Here is a 23,845-nt window from a genome sequence, read left to right on the forward strand (position 1 = left end):
AGAATGCTCAGGACCTGGGGTTTTCGGATAACAGATCTTTCCAAAATTTGGATCTTCATACTTTAAGTTTACTTGAAAATCATGTAAATATCCAATAAACCCAATTACATATTATATTATACAGTTTTAAAACGTTGATTATTTGGATAAAATGAAGTCTGTGGGAGGCTGCCTTTCTGTAATTCAGACCTTTCTGGATAACTGATTGCATACCTTTACTAAACATTCTATACCAGTCTAAAGGTTCAGCATCACTATAACCGTAATGATCGAAGCCTCCAAACTATGGGAAATAATACTGGAGTCAAAATAGAAGCGGCAACCAAAGTCAGGAAAATGCCTTATAAGTGCCCTTTGGCAGACATCACATGGCACCCCAGAATAGTAAAGTCTTAAAGGAGAAGTAAACCCCTTATTTAAAAAAACCTACCCCCTACCCTATAAAGACCAAGAAAATTATCCCTAAAGGAAGTGTAACCTTAGGTCTGCCAGGATGTGTATAAGCAGCTGAGGTGTGTCCGTTTTTGTCCCTAAAGCTTGGTGTGAGGTAAATGCAGTCTCTTGTATGTCAACACCCAGGGTCACTCTCTGCTGGTTTTGCTCATATTGTTTATAAATCTTTAAAAAGTTTAGAAAACAAAAAATAGATGTTTTCTTGATGTTCCCTTAAGTAAATAAGGTGCCGGCTTGGTTGGTAACATTCCACACAAAGGAAACAGATGAACATTGTGTTCAGTAGCCTCAATTCTTAACACACGAATGCTAAGAAATGTCACATTTTCACTAATGCACTAATCCGTAACACCCAAAGCCATGCTGTTTATTGTTCATCCTTGCAGCTGGCCGGACAAAGGTGATCGCAAATAGGTTGCTAAGATTTACTACCCCGATGTAAACTTGCTCAGTGTTCGTAAATCAGCTTGACGGACTCAGAGAGAGGCACAATATTTATCCTGGTAGGGCTACTGGTAATTTGAGAAGTGCTAGTGTTACAGATATAGATGTTGAAGCAAGTTTATTTCAAAAGTAAAGTGATCAATTTGCTCATCAAACAGTGTTGCTGTAATGCTTCAATGGGAGACTGACTTTCTAAGGAGCAGATTTCAAAACTTTGTAGAGTACCCACAAACATCGACAGCAAGCTTTAAAATCTGCCCCCGAGGAAGTCAGTCTGTGAGGAAATGCATTGGGCATTACTGCAACATTGTTTGATGAGCAAATGAATCACTCCTGTATTGATCATTCTCTAAGTGCATTTTATTTTTTTGGAATAAACTTGTAAATACAGTATATTACACCAGGGAGCATGCCGTCTCTTTGATTTAGTCTATAGATGTAGTTTGACCAGCCTTTGAAGTGGCAGCACCTGCTGATTTATAACAGATGGGATAGAGACTGGGACACCATTCTCCATTGTTTTATTGGAATTAGAACTTCATCAAGGAAGTACTGTATAACTATATACCTTGAGACACATTGTTTGTGAATTATAGACAGGTATGTGATCTGGAAACCCGTTATCCAGAAAGCTCTGAATTACGGAATGGCCGGCTCTTCTAGACTCCATGTTTATCCAATTAATCCACATTTTTAAAAAGATTTCCTTTTTCTTTGTCATAATAAAACAATACCTTGTACTTGATACAAGAAGCAGAACCAGCGTATTGGGTTTATGTAATGTTTACATCGTTTTATAGTAGACGTAAGGTATGAAGATCCAAATTACAGAAATATCCATTATCTAGAAAGCCCCAGGTCCTGAGCATTCTGGCTAACAGGTCCTATACCTGTATATAGATATATGTTGGCCAAGTTGTAGACTGATGAGTTTTTTCATGGGATTATCTAAGCATGGGAATGATCATCAGAGAAAGAGATCATGCGTTTTTCAGCACGTAGGTTTCTTTTCCCAACATGCACTTCTCTCATTGTTCTCATTCCCCATAATTCCGCTGGCTGGAAATAGAAAAGCTTTTTTAGAAATAGAAAAACTATTTGCATGCAAAATGGAGAAGGAATGATCGTCAGTATGCAACATAATTACGTCACCGGCCCTTAAACGTATATGCGTCATTTATCTCGCGAGAATTTGGACGCCATTTAAAATACGTTGCGTATTTATTTAAAGTGTGGTTTCAAACTTGCAGATCCCATCTATTGATTTGGTAGTTTCTTGACGTATTGGCGTTTCTGATAAAAAACGCCAAAACTGGAGTCCCGTGGCAGATTTCAGCTTGCAAGCGCCGTATGAGAATTGCCATAGTGCGTTTTTCATTCGTTTCAGTTAAAGTGCAGTTTCTGCATATTTACGCCCGACTGAGCTTTTTTTTTTAAAAAAAACGTAACGTAAAAACGCACACATCTTATCTTGCCTTGCCCTAAGGTTACAAATTTATGAAAAATCTTTCTATAGTTCCATAAATATACAAAACAAATCAGTGTTCACACTTAAGACCATCCTTTTGCCTTCTGGTCAAGCATCTAGAACTATGATATATTATCCAATATATCTTATGGGGGGGGGGCTTCCTTTCCTAGCAGGTGTATTAGAGATCACTCAAATAACTGATTCCAGTACAAACAAAATAACTGCATTTTGCACAAATTCTGCATGTAGAGAGACAGGATGTCTGGTGATTTTAATAGAGTGAGCTCAAATACATCTAGGCAAAAGGAAGCTCCCCTATAAGCTATATTGGATCTGTCAATGAAAATGGACACCCAACTCCTGAATGAAGACAGAATCAAGAGAAACAGATGCTGAGAGAGGTATAGTGAAGATAAACGGGATTATTTCAGAAATGGTACAGAATTGTTAATTAAATGTACAAGTATGGGACCTATTATCCAGAATGCTCGGGACCTGGGGTTTTCTGGATAACGGATCTTTCCGTAGTTTGGATCTTCATACCTTAAATCATGTAAACATTAAATAAACCCAATAGGATATTTTTGCTTCCAATAAGGATTAAATTATATTGAAGTTTGGATCAAGTACAATCTATTTTATTTTTACAAAGAAAATGGAAATCATTTTTAAAAATTTGATTTGGAAAAAATAGAATCTACAGGAGACTGCCTTTCCATAATTTAGAGCTTTCTGGATAACTGGTTCCCATACCTGTATTTAGAAAGTTCCTTATTTCAGTATTCATTTTCGCAATAGTTCACCGTAAGAAGCTTTGTGTGTTATAGCCCCCACACTGTAGAAGCAACGGTGCAGTGCGGTTCCGATTATATTCCAACCCAGCAAGATCATAACAAATCCCTCAGAAATGCCCTACGTGTATTTGTATGGCAATCACTTGCATCTTTGGAATAAATGGAGGCAATTCAGAGGGATTTGTTGTGAGCCTGCAAGTGATTGGAACTACACAATGAGCAATTACCCGTAGCAACTACTTTGTTCTGCCTTATCATATTCACATTACATTCATTCATGACACAAGCTCTCTGAGAAAAACACAGGTATACTCCACATGGCACAGAAACCCAAAGCAGCAGTCAGTAGATGTTTTTATTTACTGAAAGTAGGTCAAGCAAGATAATCAAAGGTGTCTCACAAAAACATGGATGTTTTTTCTACACGCAGCATCTAATTACTCTGTTACCACACAAATATTGTGCACCGTCCTATCTAATCCATTTATACTGGCACAAGAATTCTTCTCTAGTCCTTGCAGTGGATTCTTCACCATAACCATATATTTGTAGAATATTCACATTTCAAGAAATAACGTGATCACGGACATTACAAAAGTCTGCAGTTGAAAAAGATCTGCCTCTGAGTAGAGCGAGTAGAAAAAACCTGTGAACTCTTTAACCAGTAAATCAAAAAAAAAAATATGGAAGAAGAAAACAAAACAAAAACACAAACGTTTAAGAACAACTATATTACAGCCATCATTTCAAATGACTAATACTTAACTTTAAAGGACCAGTCACACCAGGAAATCCCATATAAGCATTTATACATAAAACTTAGAAACTTTGAAAATACCAATATGTTTTTCTGGTAGTCTTTTGCGGCAGTTCATGAATACGTATCATTATTATGGCCCTAGATAACAAACAGACCCGGCAGGGCTCTGTTTAATTAAAATCTTGGAATATTGTTATAGGTACAGTATATATAGAATAGTAAATTTAAATAAATAGCAAATAAATAGTCAAGTTGGATTAAAGACTTCCAATGTTGGTGTTACCGGTCCTTTAAGATTCACAGCAGTGCAAAAAAGGTCAGTTTGTTGGTGGCACCAAAAAAACATTTTCTATCTCCTAAATCAACATCCCACTGTTTAGGTGCAAAGATATTATGGCAGTGACTAGAATGACAGCTACAAGCAACAGCACAGTTTTGATTTCAATTCAAGCTTTAGAATTCGGTGACAAAAGCAGGTCATAAAACCTGACATCAAAGTAATAGCAAATGTTCTCCAGAAATGCCAGTGTCCAGCCCGCTGGACAGAAGATAAGGGATAAACTCATCTTTGGGTTGATTTAATAGCATCCGTCTTTCCATGAATCATCACCCAGTGTGCTGTTCATCTTTGCAGAAGGAAGAGATCTACAGATGGAACAAAAACAACACAAATATAAATTGGGAACTATCTGAAGCAAGAAATTAAATGCACAGCTTACTCTATAGTCACTTTCGCTCTTTGTTTTAAATATTCAGTATTATGAATGGAAAGAAACGCCCATCTAAAAACAAATTCTCTGTACGGCTACAAAGTTATAGCTATCGCTACTTTCTATTCCATTCCATTAAAAACATACCATGAGATGCACAATTCTCTTGGAGGCATTGCTTAAAGCAGCGGTGCCCAGACTTTGTTACACTGGGATCTAATCTTGACACTTGGCCCCTATCAGGAGATCTACCTTGGTAACACGTGGCAACTTTTTGACCACACCTCCTAATTACCATGTTAATTTTACTGAAATTTGGTTGGTTATGAAAGTTAAACACACTCCCTTTCCCTCCATGATTGCTGCTCAGCCTTCCCTTCCCCTCAGTGCTTATTGCTGTCAGCTCTCCCTTCTGTGCCCCTGCTTGTTGCTCAGCTTTCCCTTCTCTGTCCCTGCTTGTTGCTTATCTCTCCCTTCTGTGACCCTGCTTGTTGCCGTCAGCTCTCCCTTATGTGTCCCTGCCTGTTGCTCAGCTCTCTTTTATGTGTCCCTGCTTGTTGCTCAGCAATCCCTTATGTGTCCCTGCTTGTTGCCGTCAGCTTTCCCTTATGTGTCCCTGCTTGTTGCTCAGCTCTCCCTTATGTGTCCCTGCTTGTTGCCATCACCTATCCCTTATGTGTCCCTGCCTATTGCTCAGCTCCCCTGCACATTAGTTTCTATGTCAGCACGAAGTCGCGCTATTGCATAAGCAGGAGAATCAAACAGCAGCACATTAAATACCTGCGCGACTTCGTGCTGACATAGAAACTAATGTGTGGCAGAGAGGAAAGGTCGTTCTGGGGAGGAGGGGGGAGCTGTGCAACACACAGTGAGCGGGGCTTTCTAAGTGTAACTAGCGATGCTGACTGGCTGGCTGGGGCACTGGGGGAGAGGTAAATGAAAAAATGAAGAATTGATGGAATACGGGGCGAGTGGAGAAGTGTTCAAAACAACCCCTGCCATCTCCCCCATTCAGGGCTGAAAAGCACCAGGACTATTCTATTCAAGTGAACCGCAGACTAACATAGGTATTTTAGGTACTTTCCAGCTGCTAAAATGTGCCAACAATGTTAAAAATAAATTGAAAACTTACCTTCTGGATGGCTGAATCATTTTACTTTTAGGCACAGTGGATCCCATAGATGCCTGAGATTTCACAGTGGAATGTTTAATGGAGGATGACACATTGCCTGTTCTGGAAACTGCACTGGATCCTGATGGATTCAGGCCAGGAGAAGATTGGATTTTACGTATACCACTTGAATTATTGTAGCCGGAGGATTTTATTGCTTGCCTTGAGGTCAAGAGTGAACTTGTGCTAACACCTGGTTTAATAGGTTGGCGAGCAGTCAGTGCAGGTTGATTGCTGGCACCATATCGCATTTTACTTGGAGGAGTACCTGAAAAACCACATTCACTGTTAACTGCAGTTGTCATTGCATCTGAAACCTGCTGCACCAATAATAAGCTTTGAAACTGCTCATGTACTTCTGTCCATATTATCAAGGATTTGCTCTACAGAAAGCATTTTGAATCCTAAAATAAACATGAGATTTAATAGTAAATATAGAGATATATAGAGAATGATGTATTTTTGCTGGACTGAGAGAAGGGTGTAATTGCTAGGATGGCACACTTACTGGTTGAAGGCTGCTGCATTCTGGTTAAACGGCTGCTTGGGCCCTGGAGATCAGACTCCAAACTTCGACTGCTTCTTACTGCTTCAAGGGAACGCAAGCTTGTCTTTGCCAGGTTAGGCATACTGTGGCGCATCTCATCTAAAACATATAAAAGGTGGCAAAATGAGATGCAACAACAGAAACCATCTTTATCATTTTAGGTTTCTTTACTTTATCCTATTAACTTCTGTTATGTTACGAAGACTGATATTATAGCCATTTTATCAGCATTCAAATAGCTGGAATGCGTCCCATAGTCCGTAGGCTAATTTTCTGTCTGCATTTTTGCACCACAAAGAACCAGCCAACTACTGCCCCTGCCCTTTTCATCATTAAATGGGCTGTCCATCTTCCAAACACTTTTTTCAGTTGTTTTCAGATTGTTCACCAGCAATAAAGACTTTTTTGAATTGCTTTCCATCCTTTATTCTTTACCATCTTTCCAAAACTGAAACAATCAGTGATCCAGGTGCAAATTCTGAACTGTTACAATTTGCTACATTTAGTGGATACATTTCTCAGCAGCATCAGTGGAAATTAACAACTATTGTATCAATTATAACAGCTGCCTATAAACAGGTTGTTTACCTTGAAATTATGTTTTACCATGAAATTAATGTTTAGTATGATGTAGAGTGATATTCAGAGACAATTTGCAATTGGTTTTCATTTATTATTTGTGGTTTTGGAGTTATTTAGCTTTTTATTCAGCAGCTCTCCAGTTTGCAATTTCAGCAATCTGGTTGCTAGGGTCTAAGTACCATAGCAACCATGCATCAATTTGAATGTGACAGTGGAATATAAAAAAGAGAGGGCCTGAATAGAAAGAGGAGTGATAAAAAGTAGCAAATGCTCTGTAAGGTTGCACATTATTGTTAAATATTGTGCAACCTTACAGAGCATTTGCTTTTTAGACGGGGTTAGTGACCCCCGTTTGAAAGCTGTACAGTCAGAAAAAAAGGCAATTCAAAAACTATAAAAATATATAGTATAGACCAGTTGAAGTTGCTTAGAATTAGCCATTCTATAACATACTAAAAGTTAACTTAAAGGTGAACCACCACTTTGTTCAGCAGGGCCCACCATAAGAAAATGTGTCTACTTATTGATCAATTTAGAACACCAATCGTGACCCCTTTCTAGATCTGCATTAGAAAGGTTAAAAATGAAAGTTTAATATTAGAAAAACGGTCAACAATAAATAACGGTTCACCAGAAATACTTTTTTCAATTTGAAACATTTTGGAAGGTGAACAACCTCATTTAAGTCAATAGCATTAGGCAGTATCTGGTGTTTTCCTGCTAGTGCAAAACTGCCAACAGAGGCAGGCAACATTAATGGGTCTTCTATGATGTGTCCATATCACTATTAATAATAATTTCCAAACTTGTTCTGTATGGTGGCCAAGACCATGCAGACAAAAGTCTAGCCATGTTATAAAGAAGTTGCATGGCCTGATTTACAATAAAAATGACTAGTGATGGGTGTATATGACCAGTTTTGCATCGCCGAAATATGCAAAACTATAAAAATCTCCCAGACACATTGAAGTCAATGGGTATATTTTTGCGGAACAATTTTTTTTACAATATATTAGGGTCCATTGGCGATTTTTTGCTCATCCTTAATAATTATATGTACAAAAGTCTAAACCTTGCTGCAGCTTCAACTACAAAAACCTTGGGGGGGTTAATGATACATTGCACACTTAAGGCATACTTGAAGGTGGTAGAATCTTTTGAAGCAAACACAATTTGTTTTATTACATACACTGCACCCTGAAGCAAACTATAAAATTCAATCTTTCTTCCAACGTTGGAACTGGTCACTAAACAGTTTATGGGTTCACAAAAGCTATATTAATTTCAGAAACATGCATTCACATTGTGAATATTTCTCCCGTTACCGACTTTTCATACATTCCCCTGCTAATCTTGGCAAACCGTTGACCTTGGCCAACATCCTGCATTTTGTAACAGACTTGCTAAACCCAAAGCCCACATTTTAAATGATAGCATAATAATTTAATACTGCATAAAATTATACTCAAGAGAACAAAAGGTGAAGCTCAATAAATGTTCAAGCACTGCAGAGAAGTTTCCATGAGTCTCACCTTCACAGTTTGCATATTTCATTCGCTCTTGCACATGATTCTGAATAGATCTCCGAGGAGGCCTGATGCGTGAAGTGGTTGCCCTGCTCTCAGCTGCTGAAGGAGACTGGCATCGGGGTGAACTAAGAGGTGAAGGGGAATACCGGTGTGAGCTACGGAAGGACAGAGAACAGTCACAGTCATCCTCATCCTCCAGACTGTATGTGTCGAATTCCTGGTCACTGAAAGTCCCTCTTCTGAGAGAATGAAGAGAAGCGCTTGAACTACGTCGGGAAACAGACGCAGAGCTGGAGGCATAGTCCTGCCGGAGACCTGTGGGTTCAGAACTAGTTTAGATAACTGCAATATAAAGTCAAACATAAAAGTACTATAAAATCGGGAAAAAAGGTGCACCTCCTAAAAATTAGAATGTGGGGTGCTAATCCATAGGAGGCTCCCCATAAGGGTCTCCAAAAAAGAACATACAAAAACGACCCCTAAGTTTAGGGGTTTAGCCTTTTTTTTTTGACTATTTATCATTTGTGCCCTTGAGGAAGACCCTTTTGGTCGAAACGCGTTGGGCTCACTTAGTATTGTTTCGTATCTTTTGTTTATTTTTTCTTTTGTAATAAATGTCATTTTTTCAATCGGGTGTGCAAACCGTTTTTGACTTTTTGTAAACATAAAAGTACAACTTTCAATTTAATGAAGTTATCAAACCTAGGAAGTCTTTATAAGATAACATTTTCTACAGAAATGTACAATGCAGGATTTTTGTGCTTACTGTTAAAACTTGTTTCCTGTAAACCTTAAAGAAAAACTAAACCCTAAAAATGAATATGGCTAAAAATGCCATATATTATATACTGAACTTATTGCACCAGCCTAAAGTTTCAGCTTGTCAATAGCAGCAATGATCCAGGACTTCAAACTTGTCACAGGGGGTCACCATCTTGGAAAGTGTCTGCGACACTCACATGCTCAGTGGGCTCTGAGCAGCTGTTGAGAAGCTAAGCTTAGGGGTCGTCATTAATTATCCAGCAGAAATTGAGGTTTGTCTGTAATATAAGCTGATGCTACAGGGTTGACTTAAAGGAACTGTTCAGTACGAAAATAAAAACTGTGTAAATAGATAGGCTGTACAAAATAAAAAATGTTTCTAATATAGTTACCGTAGTTAGCCAAAAATGTAATGTATAAAGGCTGGAGTGACTGGATGTCTTAACATAATAGCCAGAACACTACTTCCTGCTTTTCATTTCTTTTCAGTACTCTGAGTTAGTCAGCGACTTGAAGGGGGGCCACATGGTACATTTCTGTTCAGTTAGTTTGTAATTGATCCTCAGCATTCAGCTCAGATTCAAAAGCAACAGATATGACCCATGTGGCACAGCCTATTTACCCAGTTTTTATTTTTACACTGAAAAATTCCTTTAAAGTCTGATGCTAGTTGCACTGGTTTCTGTTCTGCTACGTAGTAATTATCTGTATTAATTACTAATCAGCCTTATATTGTGATATTTCTAGTTTATATGTGCTGTATATTGTGAGTGGGTCCCTTAGCTCAGTAAGTGACAGCAGTACAGAGCATGTGCAGTGAATCAGCAGAAAAGAAGATGGGGAGCTACTGGGACATCTTTGGAGACACAGATCTTTAATGCTAAACGGCTGTGGTTGCCTTGGGCTGGTACAGAAGCCCAAAACACAATATACAGCATTTCTAGCCTACTTCTTTAGTTAGGCTTTAGTTCTCCTTTAAAGGAACCACAATCTTGGTGTAAAGCACCACTGTACAAGAACCAGTAGGCTGGTACTACATGATACTCTCAACTCACCCTGACTAACATCAGTTCACTTCACACACTGATCAGAGGAATGTAATAATAATAATGAATGTAAAGGAAAATTCCAGGGACACATTGCATAAAATGGCCAATTGGCTAAGAATGACAAAAATCTATTTCATTAAAAGAAAACTATACCCCATATGTAAAACCCTGTCTCATCTAAATAACCCTTTTTTTTTTTTTAAAATACATTTTCTAGTAGTATGTGCCATTGGGTAATCCCACCAGATCAAACCAAGGGTACACATACAGGTTAAATCAGACAATAAATGGACTAAGTTCTGTCTTTTACTCTTGCACTTCCTACAGCTGCGTTAATGGTCAGGTGATCTCTGAGGGAACACATAGACCATTACAAAAAAAAAAAAGCTTCGAATTACGGAAAAGTTGTGTCCCATAGACTCCATTATAATCAAATAATCCAAAATTTTTTCAAATGATTTCCTTTTTCTTTGTAATAATAAAAAAACGAAACTTGTACTTGATTCAAACTAAGACATTAATCCTTATAGGTAGCAAACCCAGCCTATTAGGCTTATTTAATGTATACATGATTTTTTTAGTAGACTTAAGGCATGAAGATGCCAAATTACAGAAAGACCCCTTATCCGGAAATACCCACGTCCCAAGCATTCTGCAAAAGAGATCCCATACCAGTATATGCATCCACCATTTTTGATCCTTTATCAAGGATTACCGTATATATTCGAGTAAAAGCCGAGTTTTTCAGCACCAAAAATGTGCTGAAAAACTGTACCTCGGCTTATACTCGAGTCAGTACGCAAAACCGAAAGGCTGCGCTTCAGGAGAACAAATGGTGTGTGAATGGAGCTGTGACGTGACATACAGGGGCAGCAGTAATTACCGTAGGCATGGTACACAGCTCCTAACACAATATGGAGGCTTTAAATGAGACAGAAAGGCTGGAGACACTTGGGGGTGCCAAACGTTAGGCACCCCCAAGTGATTGTAGCGATTTACTATAGGAGTGAGCAGCATGGAGAAAGTTACCGGTACTTCCGTCTTCACGCAGCTGCGCATGCGCATTAGAATGAAAAGCCGAACTTTAACTGTAAAGTCGGCTTTTTTGTTCAAATGCGCATGCGCCAGTACAGGGAAATGCGCAGCTGCGCGAAGACAGAAGTACCGTAGCTTTCTCCGTGGTGCTCACTCCTATAGGTCCTGGGGTTTTGGTAAGTCGCTACAATCACTTGGGGGTGCCTAACGTTTGGCACCCCCAAGTGTCTCCAGCCATTCCTTCTCATTTAAAGCCTCCATTTTGTGTTAGGAGCTGTGTACCATGCCTACGGTAATGACTGCTGCCCCTGTATGTCGCTACAATCACTTGGGGGTGCCTAACGTTTGGCACCCCCAAGTGTCTCTAGCCATTCCTTCTCATTTAAAGCCTCCATTTTGTGTTAGGAGCTGTGTACCATGCCTACGGTAATGACTGCTGCCCCTGTATGTCGCTACAATCACTTGGGGATGCCTAACGTTTGGCACCCCCAAGTGTTTCCAGCCTTTCTTTCTGGAAAGCCTCCATTTTTTGTTAGGAGCCATGTACCATGCCTAATTACTGCTGCCCCTGTATGGCACACACTATCTCTTCACTGATGGATATACATAGCTAGACTGAGGCACCATAAATATGTGTTATGTGTGTGTACAAGAGACTTCAACCCATTCTCCATTGCTGACAAACTGCCTTGGCTTAGACTTGTGAAATGTACCAGTTTTCTTTAACCCACTCACCCTCGGCTTATACTCGAGTCAATAAATTTTCCCAGTTTTCGTAGGTAAAATTAGGTACCTCGGCTTATACTCGGGTCGGCTTATACTCGAGTATATACGGTATACATTTACAAAACAAGAAACAAGACTTACTTTCCTCTTGCAGACGGGCCATGACCTGCACATCAGTCAAATCTTGTAGTTTGTATCCCATGGATATGGAGTCATCAGAGGTACTTAACTCACTGTCTACAGAAGACTGTGAGCTTAGGGCAGAATGGATGCTTAAATAACCTTGAATAAAAGCAGAACATTGGAAAATAACTTATTAATGGACTTCTTTATACATTTAAGTGTGTTCCTACTATAGCTAATGCAAATATAATTCACTCAATTTTAAGTAAACAATGTATTTGTTCAATATGTCATGTTCTTTTATGTGTTAACCCTTAAAACTCTAACTCAGTTTGGTCATACAACTAAATGAGGGCAAGATCACCTAACACCGTGCATGACTAACCTGTGTCTAGGACTGCCTCTGTAGGATAACAACACTTATGGGCACATTTACTTAGGGTCGAATAACGAGGGTTAATTAACCCTCGATATTCGACCATCAAAGGAAAATCCTTCGACTTTGAATATCGAAGTCGAAGGATTTAGCGATATTCGTTTGATCGAATGAATAATCGTTCGATCGAACAATTAAATCCTTCGAATCGAACGATTCGAAGGATTTTAATCCATCGATCGAACGATTTTCCTTCCATCATAAATTGGCTAGAAAGCCTATGGGGACCTTCCCCATAGGCTAACATTGAGGCTCGGTAGGTTTTAGGTGGCGAAGTAGGAGGGTCAAAGTTTTTTTTAAAGAGACAGTACTTCGACTATCAAATGGTCGAATAGTCGAACGATTTTTAGTTTGAATCGTTCGATTCAAAGTCGTAGTCGAAGGTCGAAGTAGCCAAAAAAATACTTCGAAATTCGAAGTATTTTTTATTCTATTCCTTCACTCGAGCTAAGTAAATGTGCCCCATGGTATAATTCAGAGGGTTTTGTATCTCTGCTGGTAATGGTGGAAATAAAACTCACTGCTATACTGACTTTGAACTGAAAAAAACAGTTTTGTGCAAACTATTATCTTTCAAAAATGCAAAATGCCACAGGAAGATTTTAATTACAATTAAATAAAGTAAGGATTTTGTGTGCTTTTCCCATCCAAGGAGCTACAAAATAGCAAGAGACAAATTGCTCTTTACCTTACATTTACGGTAATGGCACAACTAACCATTAAGATTTTATTATTGTACTGAAACACGATTTTCAATCGAAGTTGCAAAAGAAAAACATGAAGACTTTGGCACATAGAGCAGTTTTCTTCCCCAAGTTATTCTCACTTTAGAAAAAAAACACACTTGACCATGTTTTCTGACTCCATGTTACCACAGTACAAAACATTTCCTGTCAAAAGATATAATTAACGGATACATAAGCCACATGTGAAGCTCATATCAAAACTGCACTACTACAGTAGAGACACGTGCCAAAACTCCCTCCCTGTCTTAGCATGCCAATGGTATCTTGCCTTTGTCTATTTAACAGAATAAATGGAACAAAAACAGTACACACCCTTTTTTTCTATGTGACCCAAGAGGAATATGTGACAAAAATCAATGCATCTTTGTTATTGCGTACAAAAACAAGGACTACGGTCAGCCTTTACAAGGACAACAGGGATGCAGCTCAAGTTGTTTGCTATTTGAAAGAAATGTTCGGAATAATAAAACCGCTCCCTATTTAGATTAGTGCAGATGAGATCCTGGAAGGACTTCCTGGTACTGCACAAACAGAACATATAATGACTCCAGAAAGTTTCAACCTGCAAAATATTAGCTAACATCAACAGCAATAAACTAGTAGATCATGGGAGGTACTCCCTGCAGCTATGGGTTGCCTTCATTAATTCACTTTCATCAAGCAATATATTTATACTATTATGTAAGTGGGGTAGCCGGTTTTTAAGAAGCTATATGAAAACTTCTAGAATGAGTGATGGCAACAGGCTGCTAAACCCCTTTGGCATTAAAATACAGGTATGGGATTCGTTAACCGGAAAACCCATTATCCAGAAAGCTCCAAATTATGAAAAGGCCATCTCTCATAGACTCCATTATAATCGAATAATACAAATTTTTAAAAATGATTCCCATTTTCTCTGTAGTAATAAAACATTAGCTTGTACTTGATCCAAACTAAGATAAAATTAATCCTTATCGGACGTAAACCCAGCCTATTGGGTTTATTTAATATTTACATGATTTTCTAGTAGACTTAAGGTATGAAGATCCAAATTACAAAAAGATCCATTAGCGGGAAAACACCAGGCTTTCTGGATAACAGGTCCCATACCTGTATAGTTCAACAGATCATAATGTACACTCATCACAATTATCTGGGCTGTTTTTAGCAATCTATGCAACTGAATTATGTCTTCAAAATTATACAGATTCCTTTTGTTCAGTGAACAGGGAAGGGAAAAAGTGCAAGGATATGGACCTTATGGCTTGCCATATGCAATAACTCCTAGCACTTGGAGTGAGTCACTGGCTTCCTATAGATTTTGGAAACTGAACACCAGCAGATTAATATACAGTGGTATTAACATTATATGTCAAAGCTTTGTAAAGGACAAGTTACAGTCAACCAGTCTTCAATTGTTAGTAAACATGCCATTAGCAATGAAAACACCCAAACGTGCCGTACCTGAACTGCCACAGGTTAGTAGTGCTTTGTTAGTGGATTTGAGGCACCCCGGTGAGTTTAGTGTATTGCTACCATAGCTGCATTCAGCATTGGTGTTATATGCAGATGGCGATGCCAGAGGGCTGCAGTACAGGCTTTTCCATCTACTCGCTAGAATGAAGCATAACCTTGTTAGTCTAAACATGGGAAACACAAGATGCAAATAATCATCACCAAAGAGCTCACAATTGAGTTGCAAGAAAATTCTTTGCAGAGAGATTTGAATAGAAACATCTGCATTGCTTACCTTCTGCTCCCTGATGGGACTGAAAAGAAAGAATGGCTTTTGTAAAGACAGTTATCTATAAAATATTGTTTGCATAGAGAATGGATTGGAAAAGGAAGTAAATTAGCACACAGTGGAATGTTGTGTTTAACGATAGATACTGGTCCTGAGCCAACTGACAATTAACACTGATGCAAACATGTAAAGATCAATATACACAATGTTTTGAAAGCTTTTCTTGTGCAAAAGGGTTGCTTATTTAGAACATTTCACAGCAAAACCTTTCCTAGGAATCCTACTGTTTTGCTTAAATAAAATGGAGAGAGGCTTCCAAATAATTCAAATTTGCTTTTGGCATGCAACCATTTACCTGGCTCCACCCATGCTGATAAACAAGGGTGAAACCAGTCTGTTGTTAGCATCTGATGAGTTGTGCCGCCAAACCCTGCAGGCGAGTTTCAACCCAATATATATTCTGTGAATATAAATGCAAGCCATTCAGGGAAAAAAAAAAAAGGATGGATAGAGATCTTTATAAAGATCTTCATGTACACTGGAAAGTCGATCTCAATTGTGTTTTTTAAAACATCCTGTGAGTTTTGGATTCCCTCGTTTAGATATATTTCTAACAATTATACAATTAGGAAGTACATCCGAGGCCTGATTATATTGACTAGTTAAGAACTTATACAGTATTATTAAAGAAAGGAATGTTCTGTTTTTTTCTCAATTCTACTTTATTTAAATAATTAATGAGACACCATGAACACAAGATAAGCTCAAAGCAAAAACGAACTTTCATTTGTGTCCTTGTCACAAGAAAAAACGGAGAACACTGTTAAAAATAACTAACTTCCCTAAAGTAGAGCTCATCAACAGTAAACACAAATTTCACTCTAGGAAAGGATGCATGTAGTGTTTCACAAGGCAACTGGCGATTTCCTTTGTGTGTAGGGCAGTCCTGCAGGAAATGCTTAGGTTTGGTCACTATAACCTTCCTTTAAAAGCTAAAATATGTCCTCTTTGAACTATGATTACACATTAAAGGAAAGATATACAATAATCCCCTGTACAAGGGTTCAGTGACCAGCATTTTTAGTTGATAAGCGATTCAATTAACCACAGGACAAAGAACATGCAATATACAGTAAATGACTCTGGCAATCTGGCTTTACTGTGAAGCATCTTGGCAAACACTAACTTGAGGTCTTAGGTTTGAGACACACTGGCAGATTTGGGGAGATTTTGTCGCCTGCCGACTAATCGCCTTTTCTTCTGGGCGTCAATCTCCCCAAACTGACTTCACGTGTCTTCCTGTCCGCTATAATGAAAAGTCGCCTGAGCTAAGCACACGTGGCACTTCATTTTACAAAGTCACTCGAAGTTGCCTCACGAGGAAACTTCGGGTGACTTCGGAAAACGAAGCGGCGCATGTGCTTTTGCGCAGGCGACTTTCGATTATAGTGGACGGAAAGACACGCAAACACAGTTCGGGGAGATTGTCACCCAGACGAGGAGGCGATTAGTCGCCTGGCGACTAAATCTTCCCGAATCTGCCCGTGTGTCACAACCCTTAAAGGAAAACTATACCCCCCCAAATGAATACTTGAGCAAATATATCAAATTAAGTGGCATATGCAAGAATCTTATCAAACTGGAATATATATTTGTGATGGTCTGTGTTCTTCCTCAGAGATCACCTGACCAGAAATACTACAACTCTGTAACAGGAAAGGAAAGACAGAAAACAATCTGTTAATTGGCTCATGTGACCTAACATGTATAGTTTGTTTGGTTTGTGTGCTCTGTGAATCATACTATCCCATAGTGTTCCTTTAATAAGTAAGCTTCTTATTTGCTGAGGGTGCTGAGAACAGAAGAGCAAAAAGCTTTGGAAACTACTTATAGAGGGAGTGTATAAAATTTTTTTCTCCCATGCCATATTCATACTACAGATTTTTATCCATATCCATGAATCAAACCAGTCATACTTAGACATTCCATATGACCATTGTTAAATTAGGCGCTTTCCATGTCAAATAGAACAGCTTTGTATTAACCCCCTGGCTCACAATCTATGGAACTGCTCGCCATTAGGGCCAAGCCTGACCTTGCCAAACTTCTGGAGCTATAGCAGTGAGGCTAATAAAAAATGCCCATTAGTTTATTTGTGTTGTGTTTAAGAATGTAAGTCTCTAGGTTAACCAAAAAACTCATTAGGGAGAAGTGAGATTTGCAAGATTCTAAGGGAGTGATTTTAATAAGTACAGAATGATGACTTTATACAGTAGCCCCCACATGAAAAGATGGACTTGCATGGTTATACAAACCTTGGTCAAGTTTGCCAATTAAGGAACGACAAGCAGCTTCTGTTTCTGGGCTGTGGTGGTCCAACACCTGTCTGCACCATTTTAATGGGGAATCTGGTTTCTGCTCTGCATTTTCCACCTTTCGTGGTGACACATACAGCCTTAAAAATAAACCAAATAATTAAAGTCAAAAAAGTGGCAGCAAGCAAAAACACTTTGTGCACCATAGCGCTACATTATGAGGATGTCATTTATAGGAGGACTGCTCTGTACACCCAGTAAATATGCATGGGAACAATCTCAAACTATGTAGCAATCAGGCATATTCAAAGTGACGAATTTAGAGAAAAAAGAATGTTATGTACAAACAATAAGCTCTACAAGAATGCTTTCATATCAATATCAGAGGATTAAAATGTCAACATTTATTGTATAGATATTTTATTCGCTGTTTAAGTTGCCTGGCCCATTTTGACTTGTTTTACCTATATAACTGTTTATTCCTATGAATGGGAGCTGCCACACTCCACTGTTTGCATAGCCTCGTTTTACACAAAAACAAAACATATTTGTAACAACACATTCATGTGTTTTTGGTGCTGACCACTAGATTGTAGTCCTTATTTGACACACTGGTGTCTAAGCACAGGGTCACATAATAGGAGCTCGCTCTTGCTGGTACAGGTATGGGACCTGTTATCCAGAATGCTCAGGACCTGGGTTTTTCCAGATAACTGATCTTTCTGTAATTTGCATCTCCATACCTTAAATCTACTAGAAAATCATGTAAACATTAAATAAACACAATAGGCTGGTTTTGCTTCCAATAAGTGTAAATAATAGCTTGGTATCTTAGTACAAACCTACTGTTTTATTATTATTTTGTATTTATTTATTATAACTTGGGATTATTTGGATAAAATTACTCTGTAATTCAGAGCTTTCTGTACAACGGGTTTCTGGATAACTGATCCCATTCCTGGACATTTGTGTATAAATAGGTTTGGGGTCTCTGCAAAGTAAATATCTGAAGAAGGAGTGAAACATGTAGCACACAAGTTTCTCTCTCTTTCAGTTAAGAAGTGGGTACATTTGCTAAACCTCAGAGGAGATTTACAACGTTTTGGTTTCCTCCCACAGCCTGTAAATATACTGATAATTTTACAGAGCCTGATGAAATGGACAATCAGTGTGTATCTGGCAAAGATCTTTCTTGGTGAAGTCGCTGAAAAGCAGACGTTTGCAGTTTTGGCCACCCAAACAGCAATAAAAAAAAAGAAGAAGTTTTTTTCAGCTACTGGGTCAATAGTAACATGGATGACTGATTGAGCAGCCCAGAAACCTATATTTATAAGAAATGTCACTGATTTTTCAGATCAAGTAACCTTTCAGTTAAGTCAAATTTATAAGAAAACACTGAAGAATGTTAAATTAACACAATGCATGTGCCTTTGGTTATTAATGCTCCATTTAATAAAATGCTTCATTACTAAGTAATAAGCAGAAGTTGCAGAGCAAAAAGATCTAGGTCAGTGGCTCTGCTAAACACCTGACACGATTTAACATTCCAAGATTCTTTCACTGGTATATATAGAACTGCTTTATGTAACAACACAATAATCTCCTCATTTAAAATAAAATACCCACCACAGCTAAGCAATTAAAAAAAATGGCTATACACCAAAAGACATTATCAATCAGCTGCTATAGGGTAAATCTAAATCCCAGCATGAATATAAAGATAATTTACATTGATAAAAAAAAAAATGTGCAAACCATACCAACAATCCTCCTCATCTTCACTGCAGGATCCCAGTTCCAGCACATCTACTTCATCAAGAGCAGTTTCATCCAAAATATTTTCTCCACTTGAATTCAGCTCAGACATTTTACTGATGGCCTCCTCCAGCTCTGATCTTCCACTGCCATCAACACTATAGAAGCAACTATCATCTTGATCACAGTGGATCTCTACTTTGTGTCCAGGCTTTGAGTCACTGCATACCTTCTCGTACTGCATCTGTGCATCCATTCTCAAAGCTGGAATGTTTTCCTTCTCGGAGTTGATTTGTTCAAGCTGCGACTGTAGGTTTGGCATGATCTGCAAGTCTCCTTTCTCAGGCTGGATGTTGATGCTATTCATAACTCCGGTGCAATTTAAAGCAGAAAGGTGATTATCCTGTGGATTCCTCTTAATCTTCAGCTGCTGGTTTTGGATTTCTAATCTTTTTACCAATTCATGGAGTTTCTGTACCTCCTTTAAGTCTGAGCTTTGACCAGGCTCTGCTTCCAAGTCCATTGCTCTGTCGCTGAGGTCTATTGCATGATCTCGTGGAATACCATGGGAATTCCCAGGAACCACCATCGTCTAATGATCACTGGAAAGTGACAAAAAGTAACACAAAGTTAAAGAAAATAAAAAAAAACAAACCATCATCTGGCTACACTGGTGTTTTTATTTGAGTGAATACAGATTTTGGCATACTGTTGTACCTATGGCCAGCTATCTCAGCTACTGCCTTTTGACAAATTGTCCACCTTCTTGGTATGAATGTCACAGAACGTATGCAAATTTGCCAACACACTTGTTATTGTAAACACAAATAGGATGTCTAAAGATAAGACATACACTGGACAACACGGCCTATTGACAGCCACTCATGAAAGGTTGTCCACTTTTTGTCCCAATCAGTTTGACCAAATGTCTGGTTGAAGTTTAAAACACTGATTGGGCTTGCTTGAATATCATGTTGGGCAAGGTCTACAATCCAAGCTTAGTCCAGTTGGGGTTTGGAGCAAATAGGGCAATGGTTGACTGGTCTAGAATTAAAATCAAAGAGAAGATATTTGGCTGACAAACAAATATTACTGTGAGAAGAAAAGTTTTGTACAATTATTGATATTTGTAAGGTGGCTTGCCAATCCAGACCAATATACATGTACTATGGATACTGGTCATTTCCTCGCAGATGTTTGAAAATGCACCACTGCATGGTGCATAACAGATGCTTAAGCCATAATAAAATATCAAGACACAAAAGAATAATAACAGCATTTGGTTGCTGTACATGAGTTGCACTCCTGTAAGTTAATGGCAACAAGCCAAGCAAAAAATTGCCAACGAAAATTCATGTTAAAGTCTATTTAACAGCAATGGACACATTTCTCATACATCCTAGTGGTAAAACTGATCAATTTAAACAAAGATGTGCAGATAAACTTATTTGCAACATCAATCACTTACACAGAGTCCACCTATTTAACAAGGATTGGGTCAGTGCAAGGCAATGATACACTAAGTGTCAACAGAAATGTAATAATAAACCAATGGGTATTAAATGTGTATCCTGTCTCAGAGATATATATCAGGATCTTATTTCCTTTTGTTTGCAAAAGACTAGGGTGTTAACTGAACAACCTTTTGTAAATACCCATCCACACAGGAAGGCCTGAGCACAAAGCAAAGTAAGTACACGTTGAAAGGCTAAAAACAGAGAAGCATACACTTAAAAACTGAATGTATTGGTATTAAAGATTTTTGTTTTCACCACTGAGTTAATCTCCATTGATCTGTGTTGAATAAAGATGCCTAGTGTGCATGGCTACTCTGCAATATTTGGATAAACAAGGAATGGTGTAGAAATCAGTAAACAAAGAGCGGATCATTAGGGAAGTCTCAGTGGATAACAGTACTATCTGTATTCTGTCATGTACAGAGGAAAATACACAAGTATTTTCATGCTCTCAGTAATGCTCCTTTATAAACCTTCTAACACCCCATACGCTGAGGGAGACTGTGGCTGTGAACATTTACAGCCTTCTGTAATAATAGGAAAACAGAGGCTTGATCTATTCGATTAGCAATAGTGCAAATATATTGACAGTACTGGGAACTGTAAAAGACTGAGATGCTACAAGAGACTGATATGAGCAAGTCAAGCCAGCATTATTCAGACCTTTCCCTGGAGCATTCATCTCAGCAATTTGAACTAAATAAGGTAGGCACTATATGGTGACGGACTATGTGCAACCCTGCAAATTGGCTGATCTGATGTGACAAGTGCAAAAGGCATAAACTGGGACGATGAAGCATGCGAGTGTAGTCCCCTGTCATCTATACTGACAAACAAATCACAACACACTGTGACAACACAATACTAGGAAACACAGGCATTATATATAAGCAATGAAACAAACATTATACATTATTTCAATCTTTGCCAGTGAATTACGTCACCCCTGGTTATTTACCAAGGCTGGAGAGCCATTTATCAGCAAGAGAAGATGAGCATATCTGTGCATTTAGACACCAACAGGATTACCCGGTGCAGCTTTTTACACTAAGGCAGAGGTTCCCAAACTGCAGACCTCTACAGAAACCATAGATGGGTACTGGCTGGGTGGGTGCAGCTCTGCCCTGGATATTGTTGGAAATATGGCTAATAATGTTTGCATATATATCTAATAACTTATGAGTCAAACTGGTCATGAACACATGCTGGGCTTCAAATGTGTGATTGAACCACAAAACGTTGAAAAACATTGCCATAAAAGGCGTAGAAGGGGAACAGGTGGGGTTTTAGGTTTATGTAAATCTTGAGGAAAATAAACACCAATTCAACATTATTAGTGTAAAAGAATCCTGAACAAAAATTAATGCATGAGGTTATCTCAGGGTTTCACTAGTAAGTAGTGGTAGAGAAGTGGTGGCAGTACAAGGGGGCTATATTAACTAGCATTTTCCTGTAAATTAGGGGGTCCACTTGCTGGGCAAGGTCTTCTGCTACAAAGACAAAATACCAGAACAGACGTTCTGCAATTCACAGATTGCTGCAAGTGATAGGTGGCAACAGTCCATGTGACATGTGAGGGTATGAGCTGCAGCTATGGAATAGTATTTTGCAATTTGGGTACCAGGGAGGGATGCCCTGGAACTTCAAGCATAAAAATACAAGAAACAGGGTATAATCAAGGCAGAATTCAGAACACAATTCACAGGATAAGTACGGGTAATCACAGAATCACACATTAATCTCACATCCTGCATAGTTAATTAGCAATTAATCAATATGCTGGCTGCATGGTTGGACAGACACTAGAGCACCAACATTAGTCACGCAAGATATGGATGTGTCCTGCTTTCAAGGGAGGAGGCAGCTTTAGCACCAAGACTCCAGGGTAGCAATGAGATTTGCAGGATGACTGTGCCAGGATTCCAGATGAGGAGTGGAATTAAGGGATGCCAAGACATTTGCAGGATTTAAATAGAAATGTTGCATGTGGGGAATTATATGTGCAAAGTGATGGAGCCATTACTTCATATTGGTGCAAAGGGGATTTTTATGGTGTGGGTAGCAGGGCTGTTGCTGAAAAATGCAGTGTGCAAGGTGCAACTGATGAATGGGATTTGCACAGTGAATAAACTAGGGCTGCAGATTCACAGGGCCACACTACCAAGGCTTTGCTGAAAATTTGGGCAAACGTGAATTATCTGCGAGGTGAGGTTTATGGGGGTTGCAAGGAGTACAGAACAGAATATGATTTACAAGGCACCAGGACTACTATAGAACTGGGATTTTCAGGGCGCAGTTGGGAAAAGCTATGGGCAAGATGTAAATAGCAGAAGTGCAGTTAAATTCGCAGGGACGCAGCTGGGGAATGGATTCGCAAGGATGCGGCCGGGGGAATGAATACAGAGGGATTCAGCCGGGGGAATGAATACAGAGGGATTCAGCCGGGGGAATGAATACAGAGGGATTCAGCCGGGGGAATGAATACAGAGGGATTCAGCCGGGGGAATGAATACAGAGGGATTCAGCCGGGGGAATGAATACAGAGGGATTCAGCCGGGGGAATGAATACAGAGGGATTCAGCCGGGGGAATGAATACAGAGGGATTCAGCCGGGGGAATGGATACAGAGGGATTCAGCCGAGGGAATGGATACAGAGGGATTCAGCTGGGGGAATGGATACAGAGGGATTCAGCTGGGGGAATAGATACAGAGGGATGCACTTGGGGAATGGGGATCTGGAAGGCAGGAGTAGTAAAAATCCACAGGCTAATATCACAAGGCCGACCCCTAGCAGCACCGGCAGATACCCGGAGTTGTATATCCTCTCTGACTTTGCCTGTTAGGGCCACCATCGTGGGAGGAGCTGAGAGGTCCCAGGTGCGGTGGGTTTTAGGTCTGAAGCAGGGCCCGGCGTTGACAATACAATAGATACCTGTGCATTGAAAAGAACTCGCACGTACCCTACCTTCCGCTCTCCTCTACGAAGTCTGCGGCTCATTGAAAGCAAGGGGCCATAGTGTCCAACACAGCCCGCACCCCAGGATCGCAACTCCCGCGAAACAGTTAGCTGCAAGATGCTGATCTCTTGTCTTACACAAAATCCCGACACCACAAGTCTCATCACGCGAGACAATTACATCATGGCTACGCTTAATCGCAGTGACGCATCATGTTGCCGCCTTGTGGGAGGGAC

General features: G+C 39.3%; 1 protein-coding gene across 6 annotated transcripts; it reads right to left on the reverse strand.

Moving 5' to 3' along the window:
• Nucleotides 1-3,499: 3,499 nt before the first annotated feature.
• slain2l.L (SLAIN motif family, member 2 like L homeolog) lies at nt 3,500-23,814 on the reverse strand. Of its 6 annotated transcripts, none has more exons than XM_018229108.2 (10): nt 23,618-23,814; nt 19,140-19,736; nt 17,380-17,519; nt 15,071-15,089; nt 14,785-14,960; nt 12,175-12,315; nt 8,465-8,776; nt 6,312-6,449; nt 5,765-6,071; nt 3,504-4,567 (listed from the first exon to the last, which is right to left on the reverse strand). In XM_018229108.2, the coding sequence occupies exons 2-10, from the start codon at nt 19,721-19,723 to the stop codon at nt 4,501-4,503; spliced, it is 1,884 nt and encodes a 627-aa protein (XP_018084597.1). In that variant the 5' UTR covers nt 19,724-19,736; nt 23,618-23,814; the 3' UTR covers nt 3,504-4,500.
• Between the last annotated feature and the right edge of the window lie 31 nt (nt 23,815-23,845).

The sequence above is a fragment of the Xenopus laevis genome, chromosome 8L, assembly GCF_017654675.1.
Source record: "Xenopus laevis strain J_2021 chromosome 8L, Xenopus_laevis_v10.1, whole genome shotgun sequence".
NCBI lineage: Eukaryota > Metazoa > Chordata > Amphibia > Anura > Pipidae > Xenopus > Xenopus laevis.